The sequence below is a fragment of the Pezoporus wallicus genome, unplaced genomic scaffold (genome assembly GCF_028554395.1).
Source record: "Pezoporus wallicus isolate ANWC-B61680 ecotype Strahan unplaced genomic scaffold, APGP_CSIRO_Pwel_v1 contig_8075, whole genome shotgun sequence".
NCBI lineage: Eukaryota > Metazoa > Chordata > Aves > Psittaciformes > Psittacidae > Pezoporus > Pezoporus wallicus.
This window is the reverse complement of record NW_026641508.1, coordinates 355,507-379,270: the sequence shown is the minus strand read 5'-3', so window position 1 is coordinate 379,270 and position 23,764 is coordinate 355,507. Positions and strand designations below refer to the sequence as shown.

Below are 23,764 nucleotides of genomic sequence, written 5' to 3'. Positions count from 1 at the left end.
AGATAGCGAAACCTGTCTTTTTCAACTTTGCCCATCCTAATAGGTGCCATTTTTGCAGGATCATTACTTAGGAATTTTATTTCTTCACAGAACTCTTCATCTTAAGAGCATATAAAATTCTAAGACAAAAACATTTAGTGTGCAAATCTCTATACATACACTCTATACACGTCTCTATACACACACTCAGCAACACAAGGACAAAGGAGACTTACAGAACAAATTATGGAGGAGTGTCCCCAGAACTAACTTTCCTACTGCTAGTTTGAAGTTCACCACCATCACCTGGAACAGTGTTAGGATGGAAACCCAGGGAGCAGGAGCAAAATTGTTTCAAGCAGATCACTACGGCTCGATGTGGCTAGGGAAGGTTCATAAATTGATAAGCACCACCGAAGGATCATAAGCCTCCACATTAATTGTATAAAGATTACAACAGAGCCACTCGCTGCAGTCATTCTGAAAATGTTATGGGTTTCACAGGTGTGCACTGTCAGTTCTGATTAAGCTTAAACTAAACCAGTTATCTATAATGTTGGATTGGAAGGAGTTTTATTGCTGAACACAGGGTAAATCAAATTCAGGATACACATCTGTGGAAAAACACATAGGGTCAAAGTTCACAGTCCTGACACAGGTGAAAAAAAAAAAATCCAACCCTCCAAACTCAGGAGGAGATTTGCCTGTAAGAGATCCATCAGTCTGGCTATTGTCAGATGGTCCGTATTGGGAAGAAAAGTTATTCATCACCTTAACACAGCTTTGGGTTTTCTTTCCCCCTTCAAATTATTGTTCACCCATAAAACGCAGACTGCTTTAAGATTATTATCTGCATTCATTTCTAAAGTGCCTAGAGTTTACCATTTATCTGAACAAAAATGAATTAATTATATACCTTTTTTACTGTACACGCTATAAACTAAAGCAGCTATAGCAACAAGTTCCTAATGCAATTTTTCCATCTGTGCGACTAGGAATCTTTCCAAAAACAACAGTTCACATCAGAGTTTCTTAGAGTTATGCAAAAAGACTGTGGGCGAAGTCCTGTACCCAAAAAACCATTGCTAACAAGTGAATTGATTTCAATGGTGCCAGGATTTCATTCACTCTAAAAATTAAAGGAAAAAGTAGTTCTTAATAGTTGATACAAGTTGCAAAAGGTATGTTCCATTTCCAAAAATACTTCTTATTGATGCTGCACTTTAAAGTCCCTCTATTGACTCACAGTGCTAATAGATGGCAAGAGCGAAAAAATGTATTTGCTTTTACAACATCATTATTTCCTTTGCATGCAATTATTTACTTGCCAAACAATGCTAGCGACAAATCGCAACAGACTATGAAGCCATCTACATCAGCAGATTTTTAACCTAAGGTAAAAATAAACAGAAACATCTGTAAAGTAATCTTGTACAAAGCTACGTTTATTAACAAATACAGTTTCTAATAAAACACCATCTGCAAGCAACCCTCAGCTTCCACTTGATATAAATAGGCCTTTTACTGTTTTCAGATGCAGTTCCCAGAAAATTATTCCAAGCTCTACTGCAAAACACATCAGTCTTTGTTGCTGCCTGGAATGTTAATAAATAACATCAAGTTTTTAAATAGTCAAACAAATTATTGGCTTGAAACAATTATTCCAATAGAAAAAGCTGACCTTTTGCAATAAAGTGGCTTAAGAATGCATTGCTCCTCTTTCCTGGTATAAAAATATTACCAAGGAGGGAAATATCTGGGGGGAAACAGAAAGCTATGAAAACCCCATATTGCAGTTCTGCTCATATGTATGTTATAAACCTATCTTGCAAAGGTTACTGCTTTAGAAAAACTCAGAATAAGAGAAAAAGTATACAGAGTGTAAATAGGTCAGTTGGTATCCATGCTAGACATCTGTGCTTGGAACGGACATGAACATGAACCAACTAAAATGTTCCTCACAGGACTACTGTATTGACCAGCAATACAAAATTCAACAGCTTAAACTGTTGGTAGCAGAGGCTGGGACAGAATCCCAAAATTAAGAGCTCTTCTGAATGCATAAAAGCTTTAATGGGACACATTTTCATAAGCATTACTCAGAACTAGAGGCACATTTATTCCATTAAAAGCAATGAGAATTTAGCAAACTCTGTAAATAAACTCCTTGCTGGTAGAACTATTTAGTACCACTAAATTTGAACACTGCCACTTTTCCTTAGAGTTCAGCACAGCAATCTTTCTATCAAACTAGCTTGTAGCTGGAAATGCAAGATTGAAAACTGCAGATGAACTGAGATATTAGAGTTCTCCGTCCAAAATTCAAGCTGGTATAAATATATTACACCAAAACAGATCTCACCTTTTAATATTAATCAGAAAAGAGCAGTGTTAGTATTCCAAACTGCTTTTAAAACTTCATTAAATATTGCTACTTGGACTATCACAAACAAACTTTGCCAACAGTAGTCATGCACATTCTAGAAAAAAAAAGAATGGTTTAGACTGTAATTACAGGAAATGGACCTACATATTTCTAGTGAAACATATTCAGTACATGAAATAAGCAGTACTAGAGAGAAGATATTTTAAAGCACTTACTTCATTAACAGGAGGAATGGTGAGCTTTGGTACTTTGTTCTTTGAACTAGGTGCATTCACTTTTCCTTCCAGCAGTGTTCCAAAGGACTGATTTCCATATCCACTCTCAATTTCTATCGGAGGTTTCAGTTCAGGTGAGTCATTGGGTACCTGGTCCTGACCGTCCATAGGCCTGACATAGGCTGTAGGCTTTTGCTGGACCATGCTGTTCTTGCAGTGAAGTCCTGGTGGGAAATTCTGAGACGAAAGACTGTTGTTTGCAGATAACAACGAAGTGGAAGGAAGTGGAGATCCAGGACCATGACCTACAAATTCAAGCTCTGCAGGCGACTTGGAATGACTGTTTTCTTTGTAAGTATGTTCTCCAGGTGCTGACTTGGAATGAGTGTGCCTCCTCGAATGTGAAGACGCTGCCATAGAATTTGCTTCCTCAGTTCCTCCGCTTTTATGCTGCTCACTCTGACAATTATAGAGGTCTTCATACCTGCCCTGGGCCTGGTCATGAGAGGAGCTATGCTTTGTCCGACTCTGCTGACTACTGGATTGGCTTGGCTGGGCCCCACTAGAGTTGTGACCACCACGTGACCAGTCTGTCCTCGACTTTCTGCTGCTCTGGTGACTGTGTAGCAAAGTAGAATTAGATGACAAGGAAGAAGGTGGAGGCATTGATGTCGATGAGTGGCCACTGATCTGATGAGATGGGATCATTCTGTTCCTTGGTTCTGGGAAAAAGTTCTGTTCATTTTTGTCAATGGGTGTCTGTGGGACAGAATTCTTTGGGATTCCTACAAGGTGGCTCTGGTTGGAATGGTTGGTTAACAGATCCTTCATCTCATCATAATTTCCCAGTGTGTTCTGGACACGGTTTGCAAGGGCATCACCTTTATTTGTCTAAAATATCAAGAAAATAAATGAAGCAAAAGAGTGAGTACATTCCTGATTACAATTTGCTGCTCAGAATAGTTGCCTTAGAAGACAGCAAATGTTAGCTCTTTAATGGTGTCACACTGACATTTAATTTAATTTCAATTACATTTTGCATATGTTATGTAAGAAAAACCTATCAATAACTGTGTTGAAAGACTCTCTTGAAACAGGCTTGCATGAGTAACACTTGTATACTGCTTCCCATTTTCTTAAATATGCTCTCAGAGAAGTGTCTAAATTGCATCAGTTACGGATGTTAGGAGCAAAATAAGCTGGTTTTATGTCAGAGATGTTGGGCTTGTACATTTCATACCGTGCAAAACATGCACGTGCAATTACTGGCTACTGAGCATTTGAATTGCAATCACACAGTTTATTTAAGTATGTTATTGCTCTATCAACCCCTTGACCCACAGTCCAGAAATAGAACCTGGGTAGTCTGCAATAAACACATGATCTCTTCACTTCAGTGTAACTCCAATTACTTTTCATTAGAGGGTTCAGGTTGACCTGAGGTATCCAGCATCTCAACCTAGAAAACGCTTCTTCCCACTCAAATAATACAGTAACTTCAAGTAAAAGACCATTCAAAAATATTTTCTTACAGAACATAAATAGATACGATTGCTACATTCTTAAGTACTAGGATTCTTCCGTTGTCTGCAGGCTGGTTGTATTTGTGAGTCCCACTTTTCTCTGAATTCCAGTAATAAGTAAACACTGACTCATCTGCGTTTCACTGCTATTAGACCTTTGAAGCATCAAGTGGCTTTTTTTCTTTTTGGGGTTTGTTTTTTTTTTTTCTCTTTCACTTGTGAAAAGCTGGACAAATAAGCTTGAAGCTATAATTAACATGCAGCTAATTTCCTCTCTCTTCCTGTTCTAACTCACCCCACAGAGACACAAAGTACCAGCCTTCTTATGACCTTTATGTTCCACTGAAATGACCAGCAGAGAACCAAAACAACTTATTCCCCACGCTTATTACTTTATAAGACTCAAAGGATAAAACCAAAGCAAAACTATAGTTCCTGTTCAAGCACACGGTTAACTTCTACACTCTGGAATTCAATGACAAAGTTGTAGTGTATGTAAGATACCACAGGATACAACCAGCTATGCTTTCACTTATGTTTGGCTTTTTTTTCACTCTATACAGCAGTGCCACAGTTCAAAGACGCCCTAACACCAGGCCATAAAGATGGGGAAAGGCAGCACTATGAGCTTGTGCTTGGTTAGAGTGTCACACTTCATTCCTCGATGAGGGATCCTATGTGCCACTGATCCCATTTTCCTCAAGTATTAAGCAGAAGTTTGAGCAATGAAAAAAATCCATGCATGGATTTCTCCTGAAATATCTGCTTATATTACCCACTGATGAACTAGTCAGGAGATGAGAAGAATATTGCAGAAAGATTTTTTTTTTCCTTAGTACTGCACAGGCCATAAAAAATGTTTTAAAAAGAAGATAATAATGCAAATTTTCTTTTGCTCATTCTCAGGGATTGTAACATACATTACCATTGCACTGAGGCAGTGATTTAAAAATTAACTGTTCAGTGTTCTCATCTGTATACGTTTTGCCAGTGTTCCTAACTGACACAGTTAATAATCCCAGTCGTGGAGAACCACAACTTTTTTATTCACTAAGTAAGTCCCTAGGTTGGTCATTTTAGTGGCAAAAATTATATTCTAGCTAAGCTAAGAATAAGCTCTTTGTATATGAGCCCTCTCCTTCAACTGAGTTGCACAATGAGCTGTTTGGGCAGCAGCCAAAACCAGGCTCTCTCTGTTCAACCCCCAAATTTAAAACAAGGAGATTCCATTGTGCTTAAGGGCCCAGCAGGAATTATGATGCGAAGTCTAAACACTTACATACTTGTTCTGTTCCTCCTTCCCCAAACACTTTAACTCCTTATGGAGTAGCACAGGGGAAACAGATGAGTATCGAAAAAAGCCTGACCACCAGCCTTCACCTCTGCTTCAGCTACACTTCCAGGGTGCGTTTAGCTTACTTTCCAGAAAGCAAAAGTTTGGGTTTTTTTATTAAAAGGAAAAAAAGAAAGTACTGACAACATATCATCACTAGAACACTTCAACATCACAGCATATTAAATGGCTCTTGTCTAGATCCTCACAGAAAGAATCAATATTTTAATTTGCATGTAGAGCTTTTCAATCATTTCTGTGTTGGAGGTATCTGATTCTGCCTATTTTCTTTTACATGTCACAATGATAAATACAATTTTGCTTGACACTAACTCTGTTTTCTGCAGAATGCGAACATTCTGCAGACAAAAGCCACTGTACAAATATAAAGTATTATTATTTGTAATCATTTACTGGGAGCATTAATAAAAAATAAATTTCCTGAAAAGCACAGAGATTAAATTAATTTACACATCCTTAGCATATTAAGTGCACTAAAGCTCATATCCAATAGTTATTGAAGTCAATGGAAGGATTATTGCTCTCTTCAATGGCCTTTGGACTAGACTGCAAAGCAAAAAACACATAGTGAATGCAAACATTAATTTGACTTACGCTTAAATAAAACTAGAACACGCACAACTAAGACTGGAGTTTTGTAACGCCACCTGTACAAGACTGGGTGTGTAGAGTGCAGTGTACTACCTGCATTTAAGCTATAAAGCATAACATTAATGTTTTTATTTTATTTACTCAACATATTCAGGGTTCTTGTGAGAAGCAGAATATTCTTGACAAGTTGGGATACCAGCAAGATAAACACAACATCCAGTCATAATTTGTGGTTGCTCTTTTTTACTTCCAGATCTGGGACAATTTCTACCTTCATATTCTGGATAATTGACTTATTTCTTAAAGGATAACTCTGCACATCTTGCTTTCTGAACAGCACGTTAAATCACAATTTTGCCACCATTAAGGAAATGAAGCATTTTCTGAGAATTCCAAGGCATAAATTATATGCCTAGTTTGTGACTCATGCATAGGAGCCTTCCCCATCATTCTAGGCTCTTGTTAATTCAGGAAATGTACACCTTCCTACCTCTGGTTCTATTGCTTTCTACAAGTATCTGTAATACAATCCTATTGGAAGACCAATTTGCTAGCTAGCTATTATTGCATTCTAGGTTAACAAAGAAAAGAATTAAGGCACTTAAACTTGTAGGTCCAATTTACGAGGGTTTTGTGAAAATTTGCATGAAGCTTGAGGTTTCATAACTCATTCACTTTCTCATGCCTCATAGTTAAACTAACCTCTGTGGGCTAGAAGCTTGAGATTTATTTGGGTTTTTTGAGGGGCTTTACCTGAAAAAGATAAATGATTTAACATGCATCAAAGGCTCCCCAATGGAAATGCTTCCCATTGTGTTCTCTTTCTCAAGCTGACCTCTTCTGGGGCGATTCCTTTTAAAGGCAACAAAAAATACTCCTACTGCTTTCTCTAAACACTCATCTCTGAAAGCCTTTACTAATTCAAAACATTAAACAGTATCAACAACTCAGTGCTAAAATTGCAGCTTGTCTCAGGAAAACTTTGACATTGCTTTTTCAAATGTCTGTTGTCACTGTCTGATCACTACTGCAAAATCAAGCATTAGCAGGTTGCACCAGAGTTCGAGGGCAAGACCTGCAACCCACTTGCACTAAAGGGCAACACAGACCTCGCTGCCCGACCTCCCTGAAATAATGCTGGATGTCATCATGTTGTCAAAACATTGTCATTGTTTCCCCACATGAGACAGCAGAGCTTGAAAAGAACATTTTTATCTTTTAATAAGCATGTACCAATGTATTTTATACACCCACAGATATAAATATCTCTTTTCATGTATGTGTACACATGCATATACTACAAAGAATCGACGTAGGAACACGCACTTGTCCAAAACCATAATGATCAGCCAAGTTTTATTTGACAGAGGGATAGAAAGGAAGATGTTGCAACAGCTAGAGCAAAGAGATGACAGATGGAGGCGGATACTCCACACATCTCATGATACAAAATGGCAGTAAACTCCATGCGAAAATGGACAGATTTTAATACCCCCAACCTCAGAGCAATCTTACACAGCTGCTAGCTGTTCAGCCTTTAAAACATCAAAACAGCAGTTGTGGTATTCCCTACCCTAATAGTCCTTTCTGGGTTTCTGTGGAAACACACTGAGGAAGGAATGATAAACAAGGAAGGACACTAGGTCTGGGAATAAAAGAAAGGAAAAGAGATATTTTCTGACACCTGATATTCCCAACCTTTCCTTTGTTGCTGTAGTCTACATCTTCCTTCACATCCCTTGAGCTAGCCCCTCTGAGGATGTGAACCTTGTGCTCACCACAGGCCACAACAGTTGACTGCTAGGCAGTGCTTCATCTCCTCCTGTTCCCACTGAGAGCACCCAAAAGAGACAAGATGGGATACCTTGTCAGCTTGCTGTGTGTGCCAGGCCTTGAGCCTCATCCACACAGAAACATCTGTTTGTCTCAAAATGGAAGACGAATTCAAACTGAACGTGCAGCACATCTCACCTCATGGCCTCTTCATTTTATTTTAGAATTAACATGGACAGAATCCCAAGAATTTAATTTTGCACTCGCCTAAGAACACAAATCACTACATTATCCACTAGGAGTTAGATTCAGTTTTCACTAGTTCCTAGGAATCTGCGTTGTGTCTTGTTTTTAGCAATGCTCACCCCTGGCAGTGTTCAAAGGCCAGGTTGGACAGAGGCTTGCGTGACATGGTCTAGTGTGAGGTATCCCACTAGGGGGACTGGAACTAGATGAACTTGAGGTCCTTTCCAACCCTAACCATCTTAGGATACCAAGGAAATAACAATCTATCACTTGGTCCTTCCCCCCCCCCCCCGTATAAAATGTAGGCAAGCCCCAGCTTCCCTATTCAGTCTTTGGTTCTCTTTGTTTTGCATATTTAAGACAGATGTAACTGGCTTACATGCAACTTCCTCCTAATTTTTATCTTTCGCAATTTATAATTACAATGCTTTTTTAAGATAGTAATACATTATGTTTTGCTCAATCCCACAGATTTGACAAACTTCTCTGCCAAGCAGGTGAAAAGCAATTTAAAAAACCCAATCTGCTCAGGAAAATCACCAGGATGGTCTTTTTTTGTTTTGTTTTCAGTTGTTCTATTTTTGACAAAATGTGTGCTCTGTGTATTCTTGGTGCAAACTCATGCACACTAACAGATGCAAAATCAGGTATTACCATTCATATTGGGGGTGGGAACAGCGGTGTGGTGGTTTTAGTTCCTGACACAAAATTTTGCAGTGATTTACGCTGACCACTTAAAATGAACAACAATGTTTGCATGACCTGCAGGAAATTTCAACAAAATCAGTTCACAGTAAGTTATTATTCCCACAAAGGTGCTAAAATGTGGTCCAGTGCAGAAATAGTGTATTGATTGGATTTCTATAAAAATAAACCAGAAAGAAGCCACAATCAAACTCTCCTAGTGCAGAATCCTTATTTGGCTGAATAAGTCTGTCATGGGTGAGTGAAATGCACCTCACTCAAAAGAGAGAAGCAGCAATATGTTTTATTGAGGTAAAATAATAATTTGATAGAGTTCAATAAGTTTGATGGAATTTAACACAATTTAACAGAGGTTTGCCAAGGTTCAGTAAGTTTGAAGCAAGGTTCGAAAGCAAGGTTTACCATATTGATTACTACATGGAAGAAACATACTAAGGAAAATGACTTAAAATGATTCACACAGAGACTAGAGATTCAAAGAGCATGGAGGACCCTACATGAGGTTCAAAGTGGACCCCCTTTCTTTCTAAACTCCTTTTGGAGCCTAGGGGTGGCTGGTTTCAAACTTAGTCCCAAACTTGGTCAACAGTTCATGTCTAATGGAATTACCCATAAATATTTACACTAACTACACAGATTAGTAACACTTCATATTATTAATTCAGCATGCTATCAATCACTTACCAAGGAGCTTTAACAGGTAAGGTATCTCTTTGCCTTGGGTAAGGAAGGATCTCTCAGTCTCAAGTACAGGATCTCAAACCCTGAGACATCCCTGCTCAAAGGGGAGAGTTACCTGATGTGCAGTCCAGCTGCAATTCGGGGAGAGTTCAAACTGGGCCCATGCTGATGGCAATATTTATAGGGTGAAGTAGCTGGCTACTAGTCAACAGCACAGACAAGACAGATGTCTTTGCTTTAGATCTGATATCTTGCTCAGTACTTCAGCTATCTTGCATTTCTGAGTTTTGAAACCACCTTTCGAAATACTTTTCAAGACACCTCCGCTCCCTTGTATGTGAGCCAGGGGCTTTCCAGCTCCAAGTTCACCCCAAGGACGTGAGGCCTGTGGCTCCTTAGTCAGCCTGAACCAAAGTACAGCTAGGAGTCAAGTGTATCTATCACACTCTCCCAGTCTATAATTATTAGGCACCATTTGATAATAATTCTAGTCTTTCCTCCTCCTTTTCGGGCAATTTTCAAAGAGCCCTCATCCTCCCTACAGCTGCTAACAATGTAAAATGGAAAGATGAAGTGGTGGCCTTTCAATGGATGTCACTGATTGGGAGGAGAAAGAGATATGGAAATTTACATTCTGATGAATTCTTCAGGGAATGGCTTACAGAAAATCAAAGCAGCAGAAATCATAAAGGGGGACATCCCTTGGCGATGAAAATCTCAGGCAGCAAAGCTCCTTTGAGAGAATAAGTCTTGTCATAAGTCCCTTTCATACCCTTGTTATGCTCCCCAAAGATTCAGACAGTCTCCCAAAAGACTTCTGTGGATGGTTATGATTGCACAAGAAAGCTTACGAGCTCGTTATCTATAAGAGGACATTGGTTTTAACAACTCAGGTATATTTTCTTCTTAAAAATAAAAGGACCAAGTGCTAGCTTTATAAGTATGAACTCAATTGTAGAAATGCGTGCAGCTGATATGTCTATCACAGGAGTTTGCTGTGTGTTTACAGGAAGAAATCTTGACCTGTACTCTAACAAAAACTCTGATCCTGCAAATGATAGCATGAAACGCTGGGCAGAGCGTTCAGTTTGCTCTGCTGCCATGTGCTGATCTGGATAAACAGTGTGTTCAAAAGTATAACTACCAAGGCAGATGTGATACTTTCTTTTCTTACAGGTGAAGAGAAGCTTTATCGGTATTTGTAAAATGCATTCAGGTAAAAGGTATTCTGAAAACATAAAACACAACAATGCAATTTACCTTGTAGGGTTCCCCAAATAGGTTAAAACCTGAAGCAAAGAGATCTTCATCTTGTTGGACCTCCTGGTTCCTTCTCTCCCATTCTTTCCGCTTAAGCGCACTCCGGTCTTGCTCATAGTGACTGAAGAGGAGAAAGACACAAAAAAGACACATTATTTTCCCCATTATTTAGTTACATGTTCATTACTATCAGTAAGAGCAGCAAAACACCAGAAACAATGCAACTCCTGGGAACAATTCTGAAAGAAAGAAACAGCAACTGAATAATTTACCCAAATGTAAATTTGCAATCATAATAATATGTGAAATTGGGCAGTAGGACAGTCAGTACACTGCTGAAGTGAAAACAGACAAAAATGTTCTTTTCAAATTAAGAGAGCACTATGCAGAAGAGTAAAACACATTTTGATGTATTTGTATGAACTGTCTGTAGAATACACGTGCCACACGCACACAAACACAAACCTGTGCCCACAATGAATGTGCCTTTGCAGAGATAGCAAATGCAAAGTTAGGAAAGCACCACAACACCTTCAAATCCATTTAACGGTGTCACACTTGTCTCTATCCATCCCATCGCTTCAGTTCAGCTTCGTGTGATTGAGACCACCTAATTCTGTCCCTTGTACTTGTTAAAATTTATGTACGGTTGCATTGTGAATGTCAAGGGGGTTTTAAAATGTGTTTTTGTAGCAGGCTCCCGGAACAGGCTTCAGGGTAGTTGATTCCAGTATCAGATAGTTTTACAAACAAACAAACAGAAAAGGATCTAGCACCTCAGCATAGCAATGGCAAGTGGCACTTATCTGTACGTCAGCTTACTTTGTGCACCTGACAGACCTAAATGACAAGCTGAGAGACCACATTCACTTCTCCCCTGAATAGCATTGAAGTACTTTGGTCTCTTGGCTTTGCAAACTACCTCCTGCTCCTCTGAGGGAAAAGATATAATTAAAAACCTAAAGGAGGGAGAAAAATGGAAAGAGGAAAGGGAAAGATGCACGCTTCAACTTGCACTGACAACCTCTCATGCGACAAGCATAAAGGGACACTTCTGTGCTTTCAGCCCAGATTTGATTTGTTATGAGGCTTTTGGCTCTGCTTTGTGTCAGCTAATTAGCTACCAAATTCCAGACGACAATTTGAATAGCAGGTTCAGTATAAGCACTAACATTATTCCTTATGAGCAGATTCCAGACATATGTGCACACATCCATGCTCACCCTCCATGTACAAATGCAAACATACAAACATACGTATTACATATGTAACAAAGAACACTTAATTCTCCTATCTCTGACAAGAATGAATTAAATCTCCATAGAGCTCCACTGCACTTGGAAGATAACCAAATATATACAACTTCTGCCTTTTTAGCTCAGCATGATGTTGTATTGAAAGCTTCACACCGAGAGATATAATGAGGAATGAACTGCACAGTGATGAGGCTTTAACAGTGTATAAAGTCACTGATTTCTGAGTGAAACCACAATTACTAATTTGAAGCACCAGCTAATTAAAACCACAGCTATGTATTTAGCCTCTTGTTATACCTACTGCAGTTTATAATTATGAGGACCTCTTTATCTACTCAATTAAAGTTCTTATGATTCCGGCAGGTTGTGTTTGAACCTGCAAGCCCTGCAGAGAGCACAGGAAAGTGTATGTCTGTTGCTTGATGACTCCACGTATCCTTACACTCATATACTTGGTTTTGTACAGGGAAGGAAAGAAAAAAAACACTAATGCCACAATAAGATCCCTAAATACAAAATATTAATTAATAATTGCTTTAAGCAACTCAAGATCACTTAGTTTGGATTGAAAAAGGCTTAAATACGGCTTGCACACCAAATGCAAAGCCACCTACACACAGGCTGAGCTGAATCATTTCCATCCACCTTTTTCTTTCACAAGTTAGAAGGCTGAAAAGACGCCACAGTTCATTTATTTTATTTATTGGTGACATCACTCCTCCACCATCAAGCTCCAGAACACTGTTACAATCATTCTCAGTATTTCTGCAGAAGCTATAGTACTATTTGCTGGTTTCCTGAGAAATTTGGAAGGGAAATTTCTGTAAGCAGCAGTCATTTTATTATACTATATGTGATCATATTGCTGACACAATACTGCAAACCACAAATGACCTGTTCACTAAAAGGTATAGAGGAGCACAAGCCTCCCCCCTTTCATGTCCTAACTTAAGATTTAAATACACAGGTATGGGAATAGATGCCTATAAACTGTTTCCCAAATTGGTACATGAAGATGAGGACAAGGTTGAGTCCAACTCTCCCCACAAATTTTCTGGCATAGGATGCTGCTTTAGACCTGGAATAACTCAGCCCAGGAGCAGCAGGAACACTCTGTATTCACCCCTCTCATGGGAGATCTTTCCAGGGAGTCCTTTGAGCAGTGTGACCCACTGACTGCATGACTCTTAGTCTCAACACCAGCAGAGTGTATCTAGTGTAAGCAGGATTTCATGTCCTGTGTAAGTAATCTTTGCTTACAGGAGCAGTCCTAGCCCAGGCACTGCCAGCATTCACTTCAGAAAGAATTATTCATTAAAGTTAGAGCTGTGTTTTATGGCTTCCCAAATGGCAACCTTGGCCCGGAGCTCCAGGGTGAAATAGTGGGCCCACTCAAATCAACCAGGGGCCACTGAATGCACTGATCCCAGAATAATAGATTACAGGCACAGAACAGGTCTCACCCTTCACATGAGGTTCTAGCACTCTTATCTAAAAGCTGGCTCTGGTCTCAAGCATGCAAAGTATTTAGGGAACCAAGTGAGGCATTCTGCCATACCCCATCTGAGAAAAAGCAGCAAAGGCTCTAAGACTATTGAGATATGTTTTATGACACATTACAAAACCACAAATAAAAAATGTTGAAAACAGCAGTAATTCAAAGTGGCATAACCACTTTAAAGGACATTAAGCTAAGCTAAGACATTATTTACAAAGTTAACTGCAGAAGGTTGAAAAAACTGTTTTCAAGCACAAAGTGAAGTATTTCTCTATTAGTGAATGTGTTTATGAAAGTTATATACTCCACGCACCCAAGAAGTGAGTACAGCAGACCCCAATGCTGTTCACCTACCACCAAACTGTGAGCATCCATTTTACAGCACAAGCAAAGCCCTAAGTGTATTGCTACCTCTGCATCAGTTCAAACCTCTCTCTTGTTCTCTTAGTGAGAACAAACAAAAAATAAAGGTTCAGTTTGAACTTTCCACTCACACAGTCACACGGCAGCCTTAAGTGTCCAAAGTATCAGTTCAAAAGGAAGTGCTTTGCTCATCCTGTCAGGTCAATTACTTGGTTTATTTCTCTGCACATGTACTTTTGCTATAGGAATGCTTGACAGGATGCTGATTGTGGCTTTGGAAAGTCAAATATTATAAGATCATACACAGATTAGGATAACAATTTCTTTGGATCCCTGTAATCCAAAGCGGGATGCTGATTAGATCTTAAGGCTGCAGTCCACTGAGAACCTAATGGGATGCTCTCCAGAAACTCTTAATGTGGCCACAATGCAATCTCTGGGACTTATGTTTAATATTTAGTTTAACTAATGTTCTGTGAAATACAGATATGTGATTAGTGGTGAAGGTGTCAGTGAAAACTACAGTCAGATACCAGGAGGAACACCAGAGTTCAGTCTGTCTCATTAGTACAAGAAATACTTCATGAGCGTTCTAAAGCCAGGAGAGCAGGAAATCACAAATACAGACTTTCAGAAATATTTCTTAAAGAGATTTAGAAGTAAACAGCTGCAGGCCATGATACAGTACCAAAGAAGGCAGCTATTACGTGACAATGTAGTTTAAATACATGAGCTTTATTGGTTTTACCATTTATGACATTAATAATTGAGTTTGAATGGGGAAGTCTGTATGAAATATGAGAAGATCAGGAATGGTGAGCAGTAAGAACGTTTAAGAAGCAGATGAGACCACTGATCCACAAATTACCAGCATGCTGGATTTGGCAGAAAGAACAGTAACCATAACTGTATTATAGGTTTGGGATGTTTAACATTGGGCAGGCTGCTAGTGCATTCTGAGTAACGGTATTTGATGCTTAATCACAGAATCGTAGAATAGTTAGGGTTGGAAAGAACCTTAAGGTCATCTAGTTCCAACACCCTGATCAGACCAGCAGACATCCATTTGTCATCATTCTCAGCTACGGACACCCTAAGAGACAGGGGTGAGCTGATGTGCTGTGACAGGCCAGGTGCTCAGCCTGTATGAATCTGCAGATCATCAGTGAGATCCATGGAGCTTCACCTTTTCACCCTCACCATGGGCCACAATGGCTGCAGGGACAATCTGGACCAGACTGAATGCAGAGAATGGAGCTGAGAGGGGAGAAGGGGGCTAAGGCAGGAGAAAGCAGTTATCAAGGCAAAAGCAGGCATGTGCATAGGTTTTGGACTGGAAGCTAAAAATGTGGATCTGGCAGCAAGAGACGAAGTCAGACACACACTGTCTATAAGAAGAACTACAGCAATAAAATTCAGGGCACTGGAAAAGACAGTGTTAGTGTCAGTGGTGAAAGTGAGAGGATGTGGTGCAAAAGATCTGGAGGGAAAAGAAAAAGCCTTTTAGGACAGACTACAACACAGCAGGAGGTTAGAAGGAAGCATTAAAGGAAAGCTGATGAAATAAGACCAACAGCTAAAGGCTGAAACCTAGCATTTGGGGTTTGTCTTCAAGGATGTGCTAACTAAGCCACTGAAGTAGTCTCCCAAAGCGCAGAAGACTAAGCAAGGAAGACAAGAGCCTGAAAGACAAGAGAAAGAGTAGAAGAAAGAAATCAGACCAAATGTGATGGGGTAGTCACTGTGATATGAAGAAAAAGTAGGAAACAAAAGAAAATTAATTATCAAACACCTAATGTTGCAGAAAAAAACATGAATGAGAACAGCATATCACTCTGTTGATTCAGTCAAAACAACAAAAGCCCAACAGGAAAAGAATCAATAAAAAAGATGGAGCAGAGAGGATTTATACTAGTGACAGAATACACCCATGGGGACAAATGAACAACATTCAAGGAAAACAGCATTTATCCACAAGTTAGGGAAGAAGTAGTCACTGTTCTCAGTAACTTGTCTGAATTCGTAGAAATGCACACTATGGTCAGATCAAAGATTCCCCTGTACTAGTTCTGCCCCCCCCAAAATATCAGATATGCCTAAAAGATGAAAGAAGTTCTCAAACTGAAATGTTTTCGATTTGCGGAAACAAGAAATAAACACAAGCTTCTAAACTAAGACACTGTGGATATAAAATGTCTCTCCCAAGGTTATTTCTTCCTAGCTCTGACTTTGGGATGGAATCATTGCTTGTCACAAGCACTCAAGAAGCCAATTCGGAAACAGGGCTTCCTCGAGAACTAACTCATATGCCTGCAGAAGGCATTAAACATCCCAAATCAAAAACCACTCATGAATGTTTTTTACTCGCATGAGAAATTCAACTCAGGTCCATGAGAATATTCCCATGCTTAAAAATCACATTAAAATTCGCTTGCTTTTCCACATTAGGGCAATTCTTTCTCAATGCCAGTAAAACTGTAAGGCAAAAGGCACTTCACCTGATAATCAGACTAGGTAAAAGACTCCTTCTAGAAAATACATTACATCAGGAATTCACCTCTATATAACTCCAGATTTATCTCACCATACCTCCACCGATTTCATGTAAAAGCGGAGTATCACAATACTATATAAGGGAAGGAGAACACGCTTCCCTGGTACATTCAGATTCTCCCACTATGCACTATGGGGTTTCAATATATTTTTTGCAAATTATAACAAAAAAAAAAAGAAAAAAAAGAAAAAAGAAGCCTTAGATCTTAAAATGTTTTCAGTAAATGAGGAGAATTTCAAAACCTGACCTATAAGCATAAATATGACCAACTTAATGTTGTTAATGTTCCCTGCTGATCTGAAGTCTCTGTTTCACTTAATGAGAACACCCTAACCAGGGTGTTGGGCACTTAAAATAGTGAAACTTCTCTTTCTCTATCAGCACTGAACCTACATCTTTGTCCCGGTAATTTTAGTACCTGACAGAGACCAATCAAGCCATAATAGAACAGCTTTACAGCTCCTCACTGTCTTTCCTATTTAACATTTACTTTAATGTTGTATTCTTCTTCATAACATGAACAGTTGCTGGAAGCACCTAGCACAGAACATATCCATCACTGCACTTAAATGATTTATTTTAAAATATAGAATATTCTGTCTTTGATGTTCAACAGTTCTGTAGAGAAGCACTTGAAATGGTCACTGGTTATCTATCCACATGAGCTAAATCTCTTAACAATTTGCATTAAAAACAATGCCATTCCTGTAGCATATTTGATAGGGAATACAGAAGATTAAAGTCGCTGAACAAAATAACACCCAAGAGACCCCTGGGCAATTTATGGAAATTTAAGCTAGAAGGCTAAGGGTTTGGCTCATATTTGTCATATTCTTCATTCTTTTTATCCCACCCCCCCAAGTACCTAGAAAATGTTATTTTCACTCAGTTTTCTTCTCTTTTTGGTATTATGCAACCCCAAACCTTTCCTTAAATGTGAATTTGGAAGGAACGATTCTGAAGGAATGGATGACAGAGATAAGCTCCTGAATAGTAAGGATATAAAGAATAGATGCCGTTTCAAAGGGGAGCATTTATTGTTTCCTGTATCATAGCACATTGTCTTTCAATATGATTAGTTATCAGTCTGAGTTATCAAAAACTGGGATGAAATAAAGCACTTACGCAGTTATGCTTCATTGATGTCAGCTAGGGGAGCATGAAAATCTCCATGAAGTTGGGTAATTGATGTGTAAATCAGAGCTCAATCACTCTGTAATAGAAATGGTCCCACTGCAAGCATGGCTGTTGAACAGTATTGCAGAGGGGTGCGCAGGAAATAGAGAAACAGAGGCAAGATAAGACTTACTTATTCAAAATTATAATAACTGGCAATTTATACAATTTTCTTTTCAAGAGCGAAGGGCTGTCAGATATATTTAAATGCAATCTGCAGACCACTATATTTGGATATCGTTATTTGGCAATAATTAACTGTTTCTGCTTTATTAAAATGCTTGGGGACACTGCTATGGATATTTAAAAAGCAAATTAAATGAACATGTTCATCCTTTGAAAGGCAACATGTGTAAATGACATCAGCAATTGTAATTTGGTTAACAATGTGTGCTCAAGGTATGTTTTGGAGTCCTATTACAGTCTTCTTGTCAGTTCAGATTTGCAGTATAGAAAACAGAAAGCAAAACCAAAGGAAAAGCACAGGAAGGAGGAAGGAAGGGAAGGAAGAAAACTAAGAGGAAAATGGTTATAACCGCACTTTCAAAAGGACCTTAAAAGACACACAGCCATTAGAACATCAGTCACATAAATTAGCTTTCCAAAATGCAGCATTTCTAAGAGTAAACATATGATGCATAAATAAAAGAACCAGTTACGGTAACTTCAGGAGGTTATTTCTGTTGTATTTTTTTTTCTTTTAATAAATTAATGCACATTATGGCATTAATATGAACTTCCCAGACACCTGGAATCTAGTTATAATTTCCCCTAAACCACAGATAAACTGGAACAAACTTTGATGAATGTGAAACTTATGAACATTTTTGGCATCTAATGAACTACATTTAGGACATGGGATCTGGATTAGGAAGCTTTATTAGACAGGTAATGTGCTGTGACTGTGAGGGGATGCTGATTACTACAAGTGGGTTGAACAGGGAATAAGGTTCAATCTGAACTCCAAATTTCATTGTCCTTGTGAGTTTAACAGGATATGACAGTTCCTTCTGTTCAAATTTTTTTGTTGGTTTTAAAATTTTGTTGATCTCCTGGAATTTGAAGTTTCTTCAAAATTCACTGATACCATAATTCAAATGTACTTCACTGCATAGCTTCCTATTGGCTTCCTAGTTGCCATCATACTCCACCTGCCCATCAGCACCAGCATTCTATGTTAGTGTTACAGATGACACAGTTTTGTTTACTTGCATGTTATGCATTATTCTTTATACACACGGACAGAAAACATAGCATAGTACTGCTACAAAGTGTGTATTTGTACATACATCACTCCCAAGGCATAAAACTAAGAAATGCAATTAAAGATCTGACAATGCTTGTGACAGTTCCTTTACCTGGATACTTCAAATTATGAAAAAAATCTTGAAAATTTCCAAGGTTCTTTTTAGAAACGTACCATTTTCAAAGATGAAAATATATTTTAATGTATGTAAACGCAAAATAATTATTCTCACTCAACGCGTACAGATCGAATTCTTAAATCTGAGCTGAAAACTATTTGAGTTTTCAGCTTTTTGGAACTCTACTTTTATTTTTACCTTTTTCATATTTATAATTCAAAAATTTCTTTGCTATTGCCACTCAAAACCTTCTGGGGCACCTGAAGGATGCTCCCTTAAAAAGGGAGTCCACACATTTGTATTTTCTTGAAATACTGGCAATGATATGCAACATAGCTAACAGAAATAAATCTAGCCATTAAAAACCATTTAAAAACCATTACAGAACAATCATTGATTAACATTGATTAACATAACCTTCTGGAAACAGATGAATCAGCAGTCTCAACTACTTGAGTATTTTATCACAGAAGTGCTTCCCTGTTATTCCTACAGCTCTAATAAATGCATTCATTTACTAACAGGCACCTCTACTCCCTGGAGCATTTTCACATGCTGTGCAGCTCTTTAACCACATGTTCTTAAACTTAACGTGTGCTGAAGAATACCACCAACAGGAAAACTAGGAGTTCAGCAGGATGACATTTCATTCATCAATTTTAGACTGAAGGGGAAGTGCACACAGGTCTCTGAGTGCAGTGCACACATACAGACTGATCCAAAGATCCAAACACACAGAAAAATAGTACCATAAGCCTAATATGATTTAACTGATTGTTACTTAGGACACTGTTTGACTAGAGAAATTATCTTCTAAATAAATTACTCTTCTCTCAGTTGAAACCCTATATAATTGCTTCCATTTGTTGTAGTAATATCTACTAGAAAGGAGAGAGATAATCAAATAAATGCAAGGTACTTTCATTTCAGATTCAAGTAAACACACATCCTCTTTTCCGTGCTGTTGTGACATATATTACCCATCTTGGGCACTACCAAATTGCAGGCAATGCAATGAGTTTGTAGAGTTCATAAGAGTTCATGAGAGTTAATGGTCATCAGCTTGGAAAGAACCTAGAATGTTTCAAACTCCAGATTTTAAGCTTTCTTCCACTAGACTGTAAAAAGCCTCACAACAACAAGGTGTTTGTTACACAGCTTCAGGAAAGAAAAATAATATTTTATACTTATTTTTTCTAGCTAGATTCAGAGTCAGCAGGTCAACGGATTATCATAATCATTGGCTTCTAAGTGAGGAAGATAATTTATAACAAATACTGCTCATGTCTCCAGCAAACATATAATATTTATTCCTCATTTATAAACACGAGTGTAAAGTGTGACAAAATTATTTAACCAAAGCAGCACAAAGTTCATCAGCATTGCTGAGGTTTACATCCTCTCTAAGGGCATAGTTCATCTTCAACTGATGCTATTGGCAATTTTCCCAGTGAATTCAATGAGGGTTGGATGGGACCTAGTCATTTAATAATGACAAAAAAGCCAGGTCTCGTAACACAACCAGCTCTAAGCAGCAGCAACTTGTTGGTACAAACTAGCTTTTCTGTCATATTCCTCCTGCCAACAGAAATTTTTTTACCCACTGCCAAGTGTTTAAAAAGTCTTAAGTACAAACCAGCATGTCAGAGACACATAGCTTCTATGGTCATTATTTACAACTGATACAAGCAGATACCGATTGCATAGACATCCTGGGTTGACAAATGCAAATAAAATGAAATTTAGGATTGTCTTCATAAAAAAAGAAAAAAGAAACCGAAAATTAAATGAGATACCAAATAAGCTTCCAAATCTACCCCACAGGCCATTATCACTTTGAGTTAAAGCACAATTTTCTTAAGTGATGCTAGAGATTGTACACAGAACATCTCAACCAACTGACTGGGGAACAATGAAATCTGCCTCTATCCCATAGTAAGTACTCACACACACACACCCCCCAGGCAGCAGATCCCAGACCTTGTCACTGAGAGAAAGTAAAGTGAATGTACCATGCTTCCTGAAACAACACCACCCTTAAATTTAACTCAACATGGGAGAGCTGTGCTATTAGGGATATGGCACGTAGGTGTTACTGCCACAAGTTTGAAATGTTCCCTGGGATTTGAAAACTAAAAATGAGCACTTAAAAAAGCAAATTCACTTCTTCAGACAAAGCAAATCATAACAGAGTCTTATTTAGACTGGCCAAAACTACAATCTCATGTCTGAAATTACTTGAATTTTTAAGGTGGGTGTGATGCAAATGACTATCCCAGTACTGCAGTTTTCAGCGCCAAATAGAAACTGTATCTGTTTCCCTAATCATGTTTTGAATGTGTTTGAAATCTCACATGTATAACTGACTTCATGAATGACAGAGATATCACAATGAAGAAAATACAGTCATTTAAGGGCAAATTCCCAGAAGAAAGTAAGACCAAAGCTGTGTTTAACCCTCCCACCTCTGACAACAGCCAACCACGAATGCCCAGTTAATCCCTCAAGAAAAGAGCAAAGCACTCCCCGAAATACTGACATTGCCTTGAGAGATTTTTGGCATATGAAGCTTCGTGTTAAGTACAAAGGACGTGATGTCTTTTATATTTAACATCTCTAGAAGCCTTTTCGCCAAAGAATGATCTCAAACAGAATACTCTCTGGCAAAGTTTCACAACACATCTGAAAATTATCACTTTACCTCAAATTAGGTTTATCACTCACATAGGCTGAAAACCTCATTGATTTAACAATATTGTTTTTATTTTACTGAATATGCAAGAACAGAATTCACATGCACCTGGGGGGTACCTGCACTTATAACAGGCAAACAGGCAGCGAGCTCCTGTGCTCTTCAGTGTCTGGACAATCTCAGGTGCACATCCCATAGCAGTATCCCTTGCATTTTCAAGACCAGACATGTGGATTACTGCATCCTCAATAACAGTTATTTATACTCTAAATACTTTGTATTTCTGTCCCCTTCTGCATCAATCAGCAAATTAATCCCACTTATTTTCATAACATGAATACAATGTGCCACTTAACAAAAGTGCATCCTTTTTACATTCCCTACCATCAGCCATTTGTCTAATAGAAATATTATACTATGCAACATGCAAATATTAAAATGCAATGTAAGTTGACTCATATTCACTGGAGGCTGGCTCATTCCAGCACATTTCAGTATTTAATAATAAAATAGTCTACTGTAAAAATATGTAAAATAGCTTCCATCCTGCTTTAATACTCACTTAACATGAGAAGAAAGCGAATGCAATGTTGTTTAAATATTAAACATTACATTTCTTCTTTTGATTATTAAAGTATTATTAAAGCTAAATGAAAATGTGTTTGCAGCCTCCTTCTTCTGAAGTCTTGCAGGTCACTGTTATCACTGATATTTTGTCCCTCTAGCTAGCTTCTTTGGGGGATCTCAAAGCTCATTTCAGATCAGAGCAAGTCATGTCTGATTATATTGGTGGAAGGAGTAACTGCTGTCAAGAAAAACAACTGGGGGAATGAAAGTTTAAGTGAGTCAATGACGGTCATTCAAGAAGCAAGAGATGGCTGAGGGAAGAAAACCGAGGAGCCTGACTCTCAGACATTAAACTTCACTGTAAGACCAGGTGTAACTTGCAACCATTCATCCACCACTAAACTCTGAGATGACAACCATCAAGTTGAAATTTAAGACTATCTAACAATACTATACAGCAAGAAGGAATTATCTTTATGTGCGTTTCCAGAACATTGGGTCATACACCCGCGAGACACTCCTGCTGAATGTCACTGGGAGAGGTCAGCAGGGCTGTTCTTATTACATTTGTTGGAAGGATGGAGTGTATCGAATGATTTAATTTTGTGTAGTGCCCCACTTACTTTGACAAACTGATACTGCACAGGGCATAATGTCATTAGGTGATTAAAGTACCAGAGCACTCAGCTTCCCACCTCCTTTCATAACAAGTGATACTGCAGCAGGCTCAAAACGGAGAAGAGCTGTGGCTGCAGAGGCAATACAGGCCCAGTAGCATTAAAACACCAACCTCCTCTCACCAGGAACTCCCATTCTGGCAGTGACCAAGAACAAGCTTCCTAGTCTGCCTGAGAGAATCTACCTTCCCCTCAGCCTCCTGAAGCACTTCCAGCACTGGCAACAGCCCAAAACTGCATGTGACCTCCAAGCATCGTGTCCGCGGTCCTCTAACCCCAACAGCAAAAGGACCAAGTTAAGCTGTACTGACAGTGAAGCAACATGATGCAATCATGACAGTATGATGTACTTCCACTTTTCAGCTGGTACTGCCTTTGAAAATAACTAACACTGAGCTCTCCTCATTATGCCAAATGTATTAAAACCTCAGTACCCACGGTAGTAAATGTGTGCTTTGTCACACACACTCTTTAATGTGACAGAAATACAAATTTATGTTTTCTTTCATACAAATACCTAATGGGGTTTGAATAAAATAAAATCTGCACATTGCCATGTGGAAATTAATTTTAAAGAACTGTTTATCAATTTAATTCCTCTGATAGTAACAGACAGATTTATGAGGCAATTAACTAAATATTTGTTTTTTCACATTTCAATTCATTATAGTAAATTAACAATTTTCCACTTGAAGGTCTTACATCCCTACACTGAAAGCCTGAAAAAAGTGTGTAACACTGTGGGTCCAGGAAGAATTCTCTGATTTTACAGTGTAGATTATTCTCCTCACATTAACATACTGTACATAATTCGAACCCCCCCACATTTCTGTACTACCCAGAACCTGCCATTCTTTAAATGCCAGTTTCAAGCAACCAGACATAAATAAAGAATAATTACAGC

The 23,764-nt window shown here is 38.5% G+C and overlaps 1 protein-coding gene across 7 annotated transcripts in view; it reads right to left on the bottom strand.

Annotated features, from left to right (window-relative positions):
* AFF2 (ALF transcription elongation factor 2) overlaps positions 1-23,764 on the bottom strand; it is a 363,928-nt gene that overhangs the window by 235,298 nt on the left and 104,866 nt on the right. For all 7 annotated transcript variants that reach the window (XR_008974179.1, XM_057424103.1, XM_057424100.1 and 4 more), the window contains exons 2-3: positions 10,714-10,834; positions 2,581-3,471 (exon numbers count right to left, since the gene is read on the bottom strand). Coding sequence is in view for 6 of the 7 variants with exons in the window: in XM_057424100.1 (XP_057280083.1) it covers positions 2,581-3,471; positions 10,714-10,834 (1,012 nt within the window). In the remaining variant the exon portion in view is untranslated. The remainder of the gene's footprint in view (positions 1-2,580; positions 3,472-10,713; positions 10,835-23,764) is intronic.